At 39.0% G+C, this 10,632-nt stretch overlaps 3 protein-coding genes and 2 pseudogenes across 3 annotated transcripts; 2 read left to right on the forward strand and 3 right to left on the reverse strand.

Moving 5' to 3' along the window:
* Positions 1 to 80: 80 nt before the first annotated feature.
* On the forward strand, positions 81 to 2,241 carry LOC106326125 (annotated as a pseudogene).
* A 306-nt stretch (positions 2,242 to 2,547) lies between these two features.
* On the reverse strand, positions 2,548 to 3,417 carry LOC106319067 (histone H3.3). Its single transcript, XM_013757294.1, has 2 exons — positions 3,262 to 3,417; positions 2,548 to 3,016 (listed from the first exon to the last, which is right to left on the reverse strand). Exons 1-2 carry the CDS (start codon positions 3,331 to 3,333, stop codon positions 2,678 to 2,680), a joined length of 411 nt encoding a protein of 136 aa, XP_013612748.1. The 5' UTR covers positions 3,334 to 3,417; the 3' UTR covers positions 2,548 to 2,677.
* A 1,956-nt stretch (positions 3,418 to 5,373) lies between these two features.
* On the forward strand, positions 5,374 to 6,058 carry LOC106326199 (auxin-responsive protein SAUR22-like). The gene has a single exon (XM_013764217.1). It carries the CDS (start codon positions 5,427 to 5,429, stop codon positions 5,871 to 5,873), a length of 447 nt encoding a protein of 148 aa, XP_013619671.1. The 5' UTR covers positions 5,374 to 5,426; the 3' UTR covers positions 5,874 to 6,058.
* A 1,259-nt stretch (positions 6,059 to 7,317) lies between these two features.
* Positions 7,318 to 8,537, reverse strand: LOC106325041. Its single transcript, XM_013763065.1, has one exon. The coding sequence runs from the start codon at positions 8,473 to 8,475 to the stop codon at positions 7,462 to 7,464; it is 1,014 nt and encodes a 337-aa protein (XP_013618519.1). The 5' UTR covers positions 8,476 to 8,537; the 3' UTR covers positions 7,318 to 7,461.
* Positions 8,538 to 10,287: 1,750 nt separating this feature from the next.
* LOC106323162 overlaps positions 10,288 to 10,632 on the reverse strand; it is an 891-nt pseudogene continuing 546 nt past the window's right edge.

Genomic DNA, 10,632 nt, shown 5'->3' on the forward strand with positions numbered 1-10,632 from the left:
AAAAAAAAAAAAAAAAAAAAAAAAACCATTTTAGACCTTTGAAACCCTTTCCTCCTCCTCCTCCTTCACCACCTTAACCAATGGGAGCAACTGAGTTATCATTCTCACAAAGCATCCCAAGCTTCCCTCCTCCACAAACCGCCCCGTCTCTTTCTTACCACAAGGAAGCAAAACACGCTCTCTCCCGCCGCTCCGTTCTTCAATGAGCAGCCACGATGACGACGCAGCCTCCAAGGAAGCAAAGCTATGGGGTGGAAGGTTCCAAGAGAATGTCACAGTGAAGGTTGAGAAGTTCACTGAGTCAATCTCCTTTGACAAAGCTCTCTACAAGCAAGACATTATGGGAAACAAAGCTCACGCCACAATGCTAGCTCACCAGGTACCATATAGCATTTTGGGTGGTATTGATGAGATAGAGAGAAAGATTGAAGGAGATCAGTTTGAATGGAGGACTGATCGAGAGGATGTTCACATGAACATTGAAGCAGCCCTTACTGATCTAATCGGTGAACCTGCTAAGAAGCTTCACACAGCGAGGAGCAGAAACGACCTGGTTGCTACTGACTTCAGGCTATAGTGTCGTGACGCTATCGATACGATTATCGTCAAGATCAAGCATCTTCAGACGGCTCTAGTTCAGCTGGCGTTTAATAACGAGGCTTTGATTGTTCCTGGCCATACTCATCTCCAGAGGGCTCAGCCTGTTTTGCTTCAACACGTTCTCTTAACTTGTGTAGAACAGGTTTGAGGAATCTCTCCTTTGCTCAGAGTTGTGGTTATGTGTATGTGTTTTACTTCTTGACTGGTAGTTGCTGTGTTTCATGTATGGGCAAGCTTGAACGTGATGCTGGTCGTTATTTTGACTGTCGAGAGAAACTAAATTTCTGTCCACTAGGAGCTTGTGATTCGGCTGGAACTGGTCTGCCTATTGATAGGTTAATGACTGCAAGTGCCCTTGGATTTACCGAACCAATGAGAAACAGGTTTGCTCCTAGCCCTTGTTTTTGATTACATCAACTCTCTCTGAGTGATTACTAAACCTGGGCATTCGGATATATGGGTCGGGTTCTGGTTGGTTCCTTTCGGATATAGGTCTTCGGGTTTTTAATATTTGGACTCAACTAGGTGCTAGAAAAGTATACATTTTTAGGTTCGGATTTGGGTGTCGGTTCCGATTCTTTCCGGTAGAAGAATTTTGGACCCCCTTAGGTACTTATAATTTTCGGTTTGGATTTGGGACCTTTTTTTGTGGGTCCGGGCTTACTCGGATCGGGTTCAGCAATTTTGGATCCAAACTAGCTATTGTAAATTTTCGGATCGGTTCAAATCCAGATTTGTGGGTTTAGGGTAAAATGCCAGGCCTAGTGGTTACACTTTTACTTCTTGCTCTCTAGTCTTGCGAGTTCTTTACTTTATACGGTTCTGTTCTCTTTGATTTCAACTAGCATCGATGCAGTTTCAGACCGAGATTTCGTGTTGGAGTTTCTATACGCAAACTCCAACACAGCCATCCATCTATCACGTCTTGGAGAAGAGGAGTTCGGTTTCATGACTCCAAGCGATTCCGTCTCGACCCGAAGCAGTATAATGCCGCAGAAAAAGAATCCAGACCCGATGGAGCTTGTCAGAGGCAAATCTGCTCGTGTCATAGGCGATCTGGTCACCGTCCTAACGCTATGCAAGGGACTTCCCTTAGCTTACAACCGCGATTTTCAAGAAGATAAAGAACCTCTGTTCGATAGCACCAAGACGATAATGGGAATGATCGATGTTTCCGCGGAGTTTGCTCAGAAAGTCACGTTTAACCGAGAGAGAATCAAGAGAAGTCTACCCGCTGATGCTACTACTCTTGCTGATTACCTTGTTAAGAAGGTAATGCTGTATTTTTCTTACTTATGGAAACTTCTATTTTAGCTAAGTTTTGATTTACAGGGGATGCCGTTTAGGTCATCTCACGATGTTGTTGGGAAACTAGTTGGAGTCTGTGTTTCAAGAGGATGTGAACTTCAGGACTTAAGTCTTGAAGAGATGAAGAAACTGAGCCCTGTGTTTGGGTTTTTGGGAGTGGAGGATTCAGTTGATAAGTTCAGTTCATACTTGTCAACTGGATCCAACTGTGTTGCTCAGCAACTTGGCTACTGGGTCCACAAGCTGAAGATTACTGCCACATGGTTTAAAAACCGAACCATCAGGCTAATTACTGCAGCAGTTTTTGAGGAAGACAAATAAACGTACCGATGATTTTTTTAGGAGCAAAATTCATGTTATAAGATTAAATATTATCCTTTTATGTTCCTTTATACCAATAATCGTTCATTAAATTTTGCATAATTCCATATTTAATGAAACGAGTTGGTGTTGAGAAAAAAAGAAAGAGAATTTTCACATTATGAAAAGTCTAATTTAAATTGTTAATTTTTTTTTAAAGTCTTTCTTTGAACAAAATGATAAATTAGGTTTCTATAATTACCTGTCTAGTCTCAATATTAACCAAAACATGTTTGTTTCGAACATTATCAATCAAAACAATTCAACAAAGAAACATGATTAAAAAAAGATTAATGTCAGTTTTGATTAAACGAGCTGGATGAAAGTTTAACACAAATTGTAATCCGAAAAAACACTAATAATAATAATAATACATGATTCAAATCTAAATTGAAAACAGAGAAACATGTTAAGCACGTTCACCACGAATCCTCCTGGCCAACTGAATATCCTTGGGCATGATCGTGACCCTCTTGGCGTGAATCGCGCAGAGATTAGTATCCTCAAACAAACCCACAAGGTACGCCTCAGCCGCCTCCTGGAGAGCCAACACGGCGTGGCTCTGGAACCTCAGATCCGTCTTGAAGTCCTGAGCGATTTCACGAACCAGACGCTGGAAAGGAAGCTTACGGATCAAGAGCTCCGTGCTCTTCTGGTACTTCCTGATCTCACGAAGCGCGACGGTTCCTGGACGGTAACGGTGCGGCTTCTTGACTCCTCCGGTCGTCGGAGCAGACTTCCTCGCCGCCTGTAATATCATAAAATCAAAATTGAGAACTTTAATTGATCAGAAACGCAATCAAAATCAGAAAACCCCCAAATTGAAAACCCTAAGAACTCTAATTGATCAGAAACGCAATCAAAATTAGAAAACCCCCAAATTGAGAACCCCAATAACTCAATTTCACATCGAATTGATCAGAAACGCAATCGAAATTTGAAAACCCCCAAATTGAAAACCCTAAGACAAAAGAAGATTGAAAAAGGACAAACCTTGGTGGCGAGCTGCTTCCTGGGAGCTTTGCCTCCGGTGGACTTTCTAGCGGTTTGCTTCGTACGAGCCATCCTCTTTTAAGATGCGACTTTTTCTCGATGAATGAATTGATGAGAAGCGAGATTTGTAATTGATGTGAAACGTTAAAAGGTTATTGTGTATGTTTATATAGTGGATGTGAAGTTGGTTAATTTTGGAAAATTCAGAAACTGTACGATCAGGCTACCTTTGACGGTCTAGATCTGATTAATGATTGACATTACTGACGTGGCGATCTGCGTATTCGCTTGTCATTGGTTTAATTGTTGAATGGATCGGTGACGTGGACTTTTGTGTTTCTTTTCATGTAATACGACGGTTTGCTGAACCATTCGTTGGTAAGCCGTGTTTCTTGACCTTGAGTCCTAGGCTGTGTTTTGTAGTAACCAATGGACAAGTTGGGTTCAGGTCCAATTATAAGGAGAAGTGTTCCAAATCCAACCCCAATTTGGTCCGACCCACATTCATTAATCATAAACCAGAGACTTTGCTGCTCATCCATCAACTAGACCAGGGATAGTCTCACAATTACGTTGGAAATAGCTGCATAGTATGTATAATCTTGTACATTTAATTGAAGTCATGAATAAGGTATTAGATGATAGATCATGTGTTTATCGCTTCAATCAATCTCCATATTATTTAACACGTGTATGATGATGCACGCTTCAAATAAACTTGTCTTTTATCCTGCACTGTACTAACATGTTAATATATAGTACATTATATATTTGTTTCAGTTTAATTTTCGTTGTAGAGTAAATTTTTCGTTTCAAAATAAATATCGTTTTATAATTTTAATGCAAAATTTATTCTTAATATTTTAATATCTGTTGGTTGAAATGTGGTTAGGTGTATTGTTTTTTTTTTCTATCTCATGATATTAGATTAACTATGGTCGAATACAAAAGCTGGCGGTAGATCTTCCACCCCAGAAGTTAGATCCTAAAGTCAGGAAACTTGAACCCACATTCAGGCGCTTTATCGAAAGCTAAAATTCGAAACTAAAGTTAAGCTTAACAGAGATTCTAAAAAGTGAAAAATAAGAAAATGAACCATGAACACATACGCAGCCGAAAGCTTACGAGTAGACAGCTAGACGAAACGAGGGAAAACCACCATCAAACCCAACTGGCAGCACTTGCAAGGCTTGACAACTAACATAGAACCAGGAGAGGCCAGTCTGCCAAATGTATTACAGAACGAGGGAAAACCTATCTTACTATTCAACATTTACACCAAGGATAAGTCGATAACCATTCAAAGACCTCAGAGACTACTCACTGTTGCTGATAAATCCATGAAATTACACCTTGAGAAACTCAACAAGAACCACTCAATGAACTCCGCAAGAGAGAAACAACCATCTGAGAACACGAAGCAAGAGATTAGGTGTATTGGTGATGATATTTTTATCTAAAAAATATGTAAAATTTAAATATTTTCTTAATTTACGTGTCCAAATATAAAACAACTATTAAAATGAAACATATCGAGTAAAAGAGAAACTGAATTCTTTATTATGTCTCTGAATCCTAGGGTGGTGTTTTGACTTCTAAGTTTATTCCATGGAGTGGTCTTTTGTTCCAAACACTCCTTTATCATCAGCGCATGTTTTATTTCCCTACCATATAGTAATGATAACTCCACTTTTTATTAAACTTGGCACCTTTTATCTAACCAACATTATTGATTTATTATAATACTTAATTATGAACGATCAACATTAACCAAATTATTCTCTTATGGCGGCCAGTTATCATTTTTTCCATGAAAGGTTCATTAGCATATTATAATATTTAGAAACCTTGGATTTTAGAGGAACCAGTCAACAACTGTAAATTTCACATGTCGAATCCATAATCTATTGTGGATATCAACACATCCAATGTATCAAGAAGAAGAAAACATACAAGATCTTTGATTTCCTACTAAATCATTTACATCTGACGCAAGCCGCCAAAAGTAAGAACCAAAATGGCAATATTGTAATTATCTTGGATAACTGACGGCATTGTGTTTACTATATAAACATCGTCCCTCCATAAATCTCAAATCCATTAGCATCAATCCTTTGTCTCTCCCTTTTCTTACACTTTCTCTTCGAACACGCAACTCGGAAAAAATGGCTGGAGTTATCGGAAAATGCAGCAAGATCCGCCATATTGTGAAGCTGAGACAGATGCTCCGGCAATGGCGGAGCAAGGCGCGAATTTCCTCTGTCAGACGCTGTGTGCCGTCGGATGTGCCGTCAGGATACGTGGCGGTCCACGTTGGAAGCAGTTGCAGGAGATTCGTGGTGCGCGCGACGCATCTGAACCACCCCATCATCAGGAGCCTCTTGGCCAAAGCCGAGGAGGAGTTCGGTTTTGCGAACCACGGTCCGTTGGTTATCCCATGTGAAGAATCGGTTTTTGAGGAATCGATTCGGTTAATAACTCGGTCATGTCGGTTTACTTGTACCGACGGTTTAAAGAAGAACCGCCACGGTGGCAATAGGAGCAAGCTGGATCGTCTGATCGAATCTCGGCCGTTGCTTCACGACGTTTCCAAGAAGACTATCATCTGGTGACTCATCTGATCCCGCTTGAATCAGGAGATGGCCAAAGGTGGATGTGTCGTCCCGGGTTCGAATCCGAGTTCACGAGAAAAAAAGAGTGGTCATTATTTAGTATTGGCTGTAAAACAGATTGATCAATTTCTATTACATTTATTTATTCATTTGTTACTTAATTTTGGTATTTACTGTAAAATATATTCAGCAATACCCATTATTTTTATTTACTCATTCTTTCATTTTAAAACTATTTTTCAAACCTTTCGAAATGGTTATTGTTGTCTGACAATGAACGTATAGACTGCAGAGCCTTGTAGTCAAAATAAATTAGTAGTTATTATTAAGCATATAACTATATGAGTGTATGCAGTGCCTTCTAGCATGTTTATATGACTCGACTCATTGATTTCCTTTGGTCTTGTTCAAATAAAATCAGTCCTCTTTGGATGCTATCACCTATCTCTAAGCAGGGAAAGCAAGGTGGTCATCACAATATCATAAGTACAACCACAGCTAGAAAATATTCAGTCTGTAATAACAAATAAACTTCACCTAACATGGTAAAATGAGCTCAAACCCTTGCAATAAAAGGCTTTAAAAACTTTTTGTTTGTTGATGCATTAGCATCGTATCGCGTTGGATCGGGCTTTCACCGCATTGTAATGCATTACCGTTCTTGTTTCCTGTGGTAAAGTTATCACGAACTTGCAGCATACTAAACTTTTTTAAGAAGTGATGAAACGGATCAGGACAAATGAAAACTGGGTTAAAGAGAGCTAAATTGGGCCACGTCTGACCAGTCTGGCCCTGTCAACCATGGCTCGCCCATCACAATATTAGATGTCAACCATTTCTGGAGGAATTTAGTCCGTAGGAACTGCCGATGTAGAATTGTCTGCGTATCGTTATCGCATAATTTGCGCTTACATCAGATTCTCTCTGCAACTTGTAAACTGAATGATGAAATAATTGTATCGTGAAATAGGGGGGAAAAACGAGGGACCAAATAGCGAAGAAGAGTAGGGGAGACAGTGCCACAGGCCCACAGTGGGACCGATTGTTCACATGTTACGTTGATCCTTGTCGAGAAAACATGAAATATTTTCCCAGAGACCAGAGTGCGTCGCCCTTTTTCCCCTATCTCAAGCGCCACGCATCGATGATGCGTATGTACTCATGTTCCCCCATAACTTTTCATTATATAAAAAGTATTAAAAAGGGACAATCAATAAGTAAATAAAAATTATAAAATACTACGACCAAACTATAATCATGGTATAAAAATCGTACTAAATCCAAAGCTATAATCTGATTATCATCCAAACCCACTGGAGTCAACATGTAACAACTAATACAACAAAGACACCGTCATCAAATATCAACCTTTTTCTTCTACAAAATGTACTCGAATTTCTTTAATTAAGTTATACTCATGAGCTATATACCAAAAAGATACAGATACGAAAATTGAATATATATAAAATTTACTCAATATTTTCTCTTCTTGTTCGTGATTTAGGAGGTGGTAATAAAACGTCAATAAAACAGTAATTTTTAAAAAATAATTGTTTGACCGCAACAGTTTAATCTTTTCCCCCAAAACTCACTTAATCCACGCGTAAACCAGCAAGGAGAATCCAAGACCATTACCAGAACCTAAACCGGAAGATCCTCCTCCACCGTACTCGGACTCATCAGCACTACTAGCCCACTCCAAAACCGACGAGCTACAAGCCGACGAAGCTGAAGACATCGACATTGAAGAAGACGAAGAGCTCCTCTTACTCTTAACAAATCTCCTCCTCATCTTCCTCCACTCCACCATCCCTTTAAACCCACTCCCACACTTTCTCGGCTTCCACAAAACGACGTCGTTTCCGTTCCCCCCTCTCTCCTCTGGATCGCTCTCGAACCGGAACATAAACACAGCGTGTCCTAAACCCTTCCCCTGAAACAGCCAACTATAAACATCCCACGAGATCTGAACCGCCACTCCGTCGATCTCCACCCTCTCGTTCCCCCTGAACTTCCACCTCAGCCGCTTGACCTCCAAAACCATCTTCGAATCCACGCTGAAACATAACCTCGCGTCCTCGTCCACACAACAATCGATCTTGATCTCTCTGTTCTTACCGCCAAACCTAGCTTTCGTGGTGAACACGCTACCTCCGAACACGTGCTCTTTCCTCATCACCAGAGCTTGCGGTTTCGCCGGCGACTTCACCCGAGCGTCGCCGGAGTCTCCGACCAAGAGTCCCACCTCTCCGTCGACGATCACAGCCACGTAGAATCCGGATCTTGGCTCGGATCCGGATTCGAATTTGGCGCGGGTCAAGTCCCAGAGGACTTGGATATTCGAGGAGATGAGTTTGGATCCGCGTTTTCTCCAGAAGGTCAATGTGTTTAAGGTGAGGCGGAAGGAGGCTAAGGAGGAGAGGGAGGAGAAGGAGAGAGGGGAAGAGTGGTTGTTGTAGTAGTCTTGAGAGTGGAGGAAGAGGTTTAAAGAGTGGCCTCCTAAGAAGGTGCGTGACCATGTTAGATGGAACACGCCGTGGTCTGTTTGGTAAAGACAAGTTGTTAGGTTCGGATCGCCGGAGACTATGGGAGATGGAGACATTTGTGTGTGTTCCGTTTTTTTCGGAAGTTTGTGTTGGGAGTTTTTTTCTTTCTTTGTTTCGTTTTATTTATATATACAATTTTTTTTGTTTAAATCATGAAAATGGAATGGGTTATAATGATGTTTGGCTTGAAACATACGTAACAAAAAAAATTGAAATTGGATGCAGATTGCAGGCTGCTAAATATGAAAAAAAAAATTTGGATGGATATATGATAGAGACGTAAGGTTATAATTATAAGAACTTGGAACTAGCAACTTGTAAACTTGGATATGAACTGACTTTTTCAAACTTGACTTTCTTAGAGGGATGATGAGACCAACCCATATTCATCTCTTATCAATCAAAAAGGGCGTGCTTTCTAATGTAATGTTAGTAATTGATAATCTAGAAAAAAATGTGAAACATTTACAGATATATTATAAAACATAGTAGTCTTTTCAATATAAAAGAGTTAAACAGTGAAAAGTTGTGTGTTGTGTGTAAAAATTAGGGTCCCTAAACATTGCTTAGCAGTCGAGTATGAGGAACATGATATGATTAACTGCCTGCACACTTGACACTTCATTGGAGAACATAATCAATAGGTACTCCATTATTTCACACTAGGGGTTTAAGCCTCCGCGCAAGCGCGTGGCTGGGTACGTTGTCGATGCATTGTGTTGTTTTGTGCATGTAATTGTATTGTTTGTTTTTTTTATAAAAGTTAATTTTGTCATCTTGTCTATAATTGTCTACGAATAGAAGATTGAAAGTTATACATGTTGATTAGGTAGATCTAACAATGACCATAGTATTCATTTCGTTGTTATTTTTTTAAATCTTATATTGGTATAAATTTGATTGACCTCTAGCGTAAAAATGATCAAAGATAACCGAACTTTTGTAGTTGTTAAGTTATGGTTAAAATAGTGTAAGGAAAAGGGTTTAAATTTTGTTTTTTAAAATTTTAAATGTATATGTACAGTAAATAAAATAGTTTTCTTAGTTTACACGGATTTTATTGTGAAACTTCTCAAATGTAGTTTTTTTTTGTAAAATTAAAGTAATAAGTGAAGATATTTATATATTTATATTGTTATATAACTATTTAGTATAGAGGTTTAGCGATTTTTTTTTAATAAAAATGATTTTGTAGTTTAAAAAAAAAAATCGCAGACCAAAAAAAGAAATTGGTATAACTTTATGTTTCAAGAAAATAAATTGGGTTTAAATTGTTTAGGTTTGAAATTTGGTGGGCTTTGGAACATTAGTTTTCTCTGCTTCTAACTCAACCGTTAGGTCGTTTTATTTTTCATCGCCAGGAGGGCTTCTAGGTTTCCAGTTATTAATTCAACCCAATGATCGTCCACCCCGCCAAAGGCATCTAGGAGCGTAGTCTCGCGCTTCCGAAAATATATTTTTTTCAATATGGAGCATTATTGTATCAAACATGAGTAAATGTATATAAACTGACCAAGGGTTTCGACTTGTGGTTCCTTGCTGCAATTGTTTTAAGTGACTTTGCGCAATGGTTAATATGGTGTCATGAAATTATTGAAATACTTTAGATTTTGTATGAATGGTCACTAAAGCTAATTTTGTTTAATTAAATTAAACCCTACAATTCACACAATTTATGTAAAATCAAATTTTATTAACACAATCATATATAGATCACAAGATTTTCTCATAATATTAACAAAAGTCTTAAGACTCCAAAAAGATTGACAAAAGTCTTAAGACTCAATTGACCAAAAGCAAGGGCAAGTCAAATCTCCGAATAAAAAACATTGAAAAAGCTCAAGAAACCTTTGCATCTGTAAGTAAACTTACTTCGCCTTTGTGTTAGGTTTCTTGAGAAGACTGGAAATTCTGAACTCAGCATCGTCTCTAATAAAGCTCCACCAGAGAATGGCTGCAGGAACTGTGGCGAGGTGCCAAATAGAGTGAGCATCGAAGTAGCCTCCATACGGAGGGAAGTCATATATCTCTAAAAGCATAGCTAAACCTGAAGCTATCACAACCACCCACAGTTTCCAATTAGAAGGATGCCTAGAAACAGTTCCCATTTTGCCCATAGGAAAAGCTGAGCGACTCTCATGGCCACACACACAATCATGTTCCAACCTGTAAACAACATTGAACTCACAGAGAATGTTGAGAAAAAAAAATTT

This window comes from Brassica oleracea, chromosome C2, assembly GCF_000695525.1.
Source record: "Brassica oleracea var. oleracea cultivar TO1000 chromosome C2, BOL, whole genome shotgun sequence".
Taxonomy (NCBI): Eukaryota; Viridiplantae; Streptophyta; class Magnoliopsida; order Brassicales; family Brassicaceae; genus Brassica; species Brassica oleracea.

What these genes read in the sequence shown, in the direction of transcription:
- LOC106326199 (XM_013764217.1), top strand. Translation starts at nt 5,427, where the DNA reads ATGGCTGGAGTTATCGGAAAATGCAGCAAGATCCGCCATATTGTGAAG.
- LOC106325041 (XM_013763065.1), bottom strand. Translation starts at nt 8,475, where the DNA reads ATGTCTCCATCTCCCATAGTCTCCGGCGATCCGAACCTAACAACTTGT.
- LOC106319067 (XM_013757294.1), bottom strand. Translation starts at nt 3,333, where the DNA reads ATGGCTCGTACGAAGCAAACCGCTAGAAAGTCCACCGGAGGCAAAGCT. An exon ending in GGAAGCAGCTCGCCACCAAG is followed by an intron (nt 3,017 to 3,261) that starts GTTTGTCCTTTT and finishes ATGATATTACAG; the next exon opens with GCGGCGAGGAAGTCTGCTCC.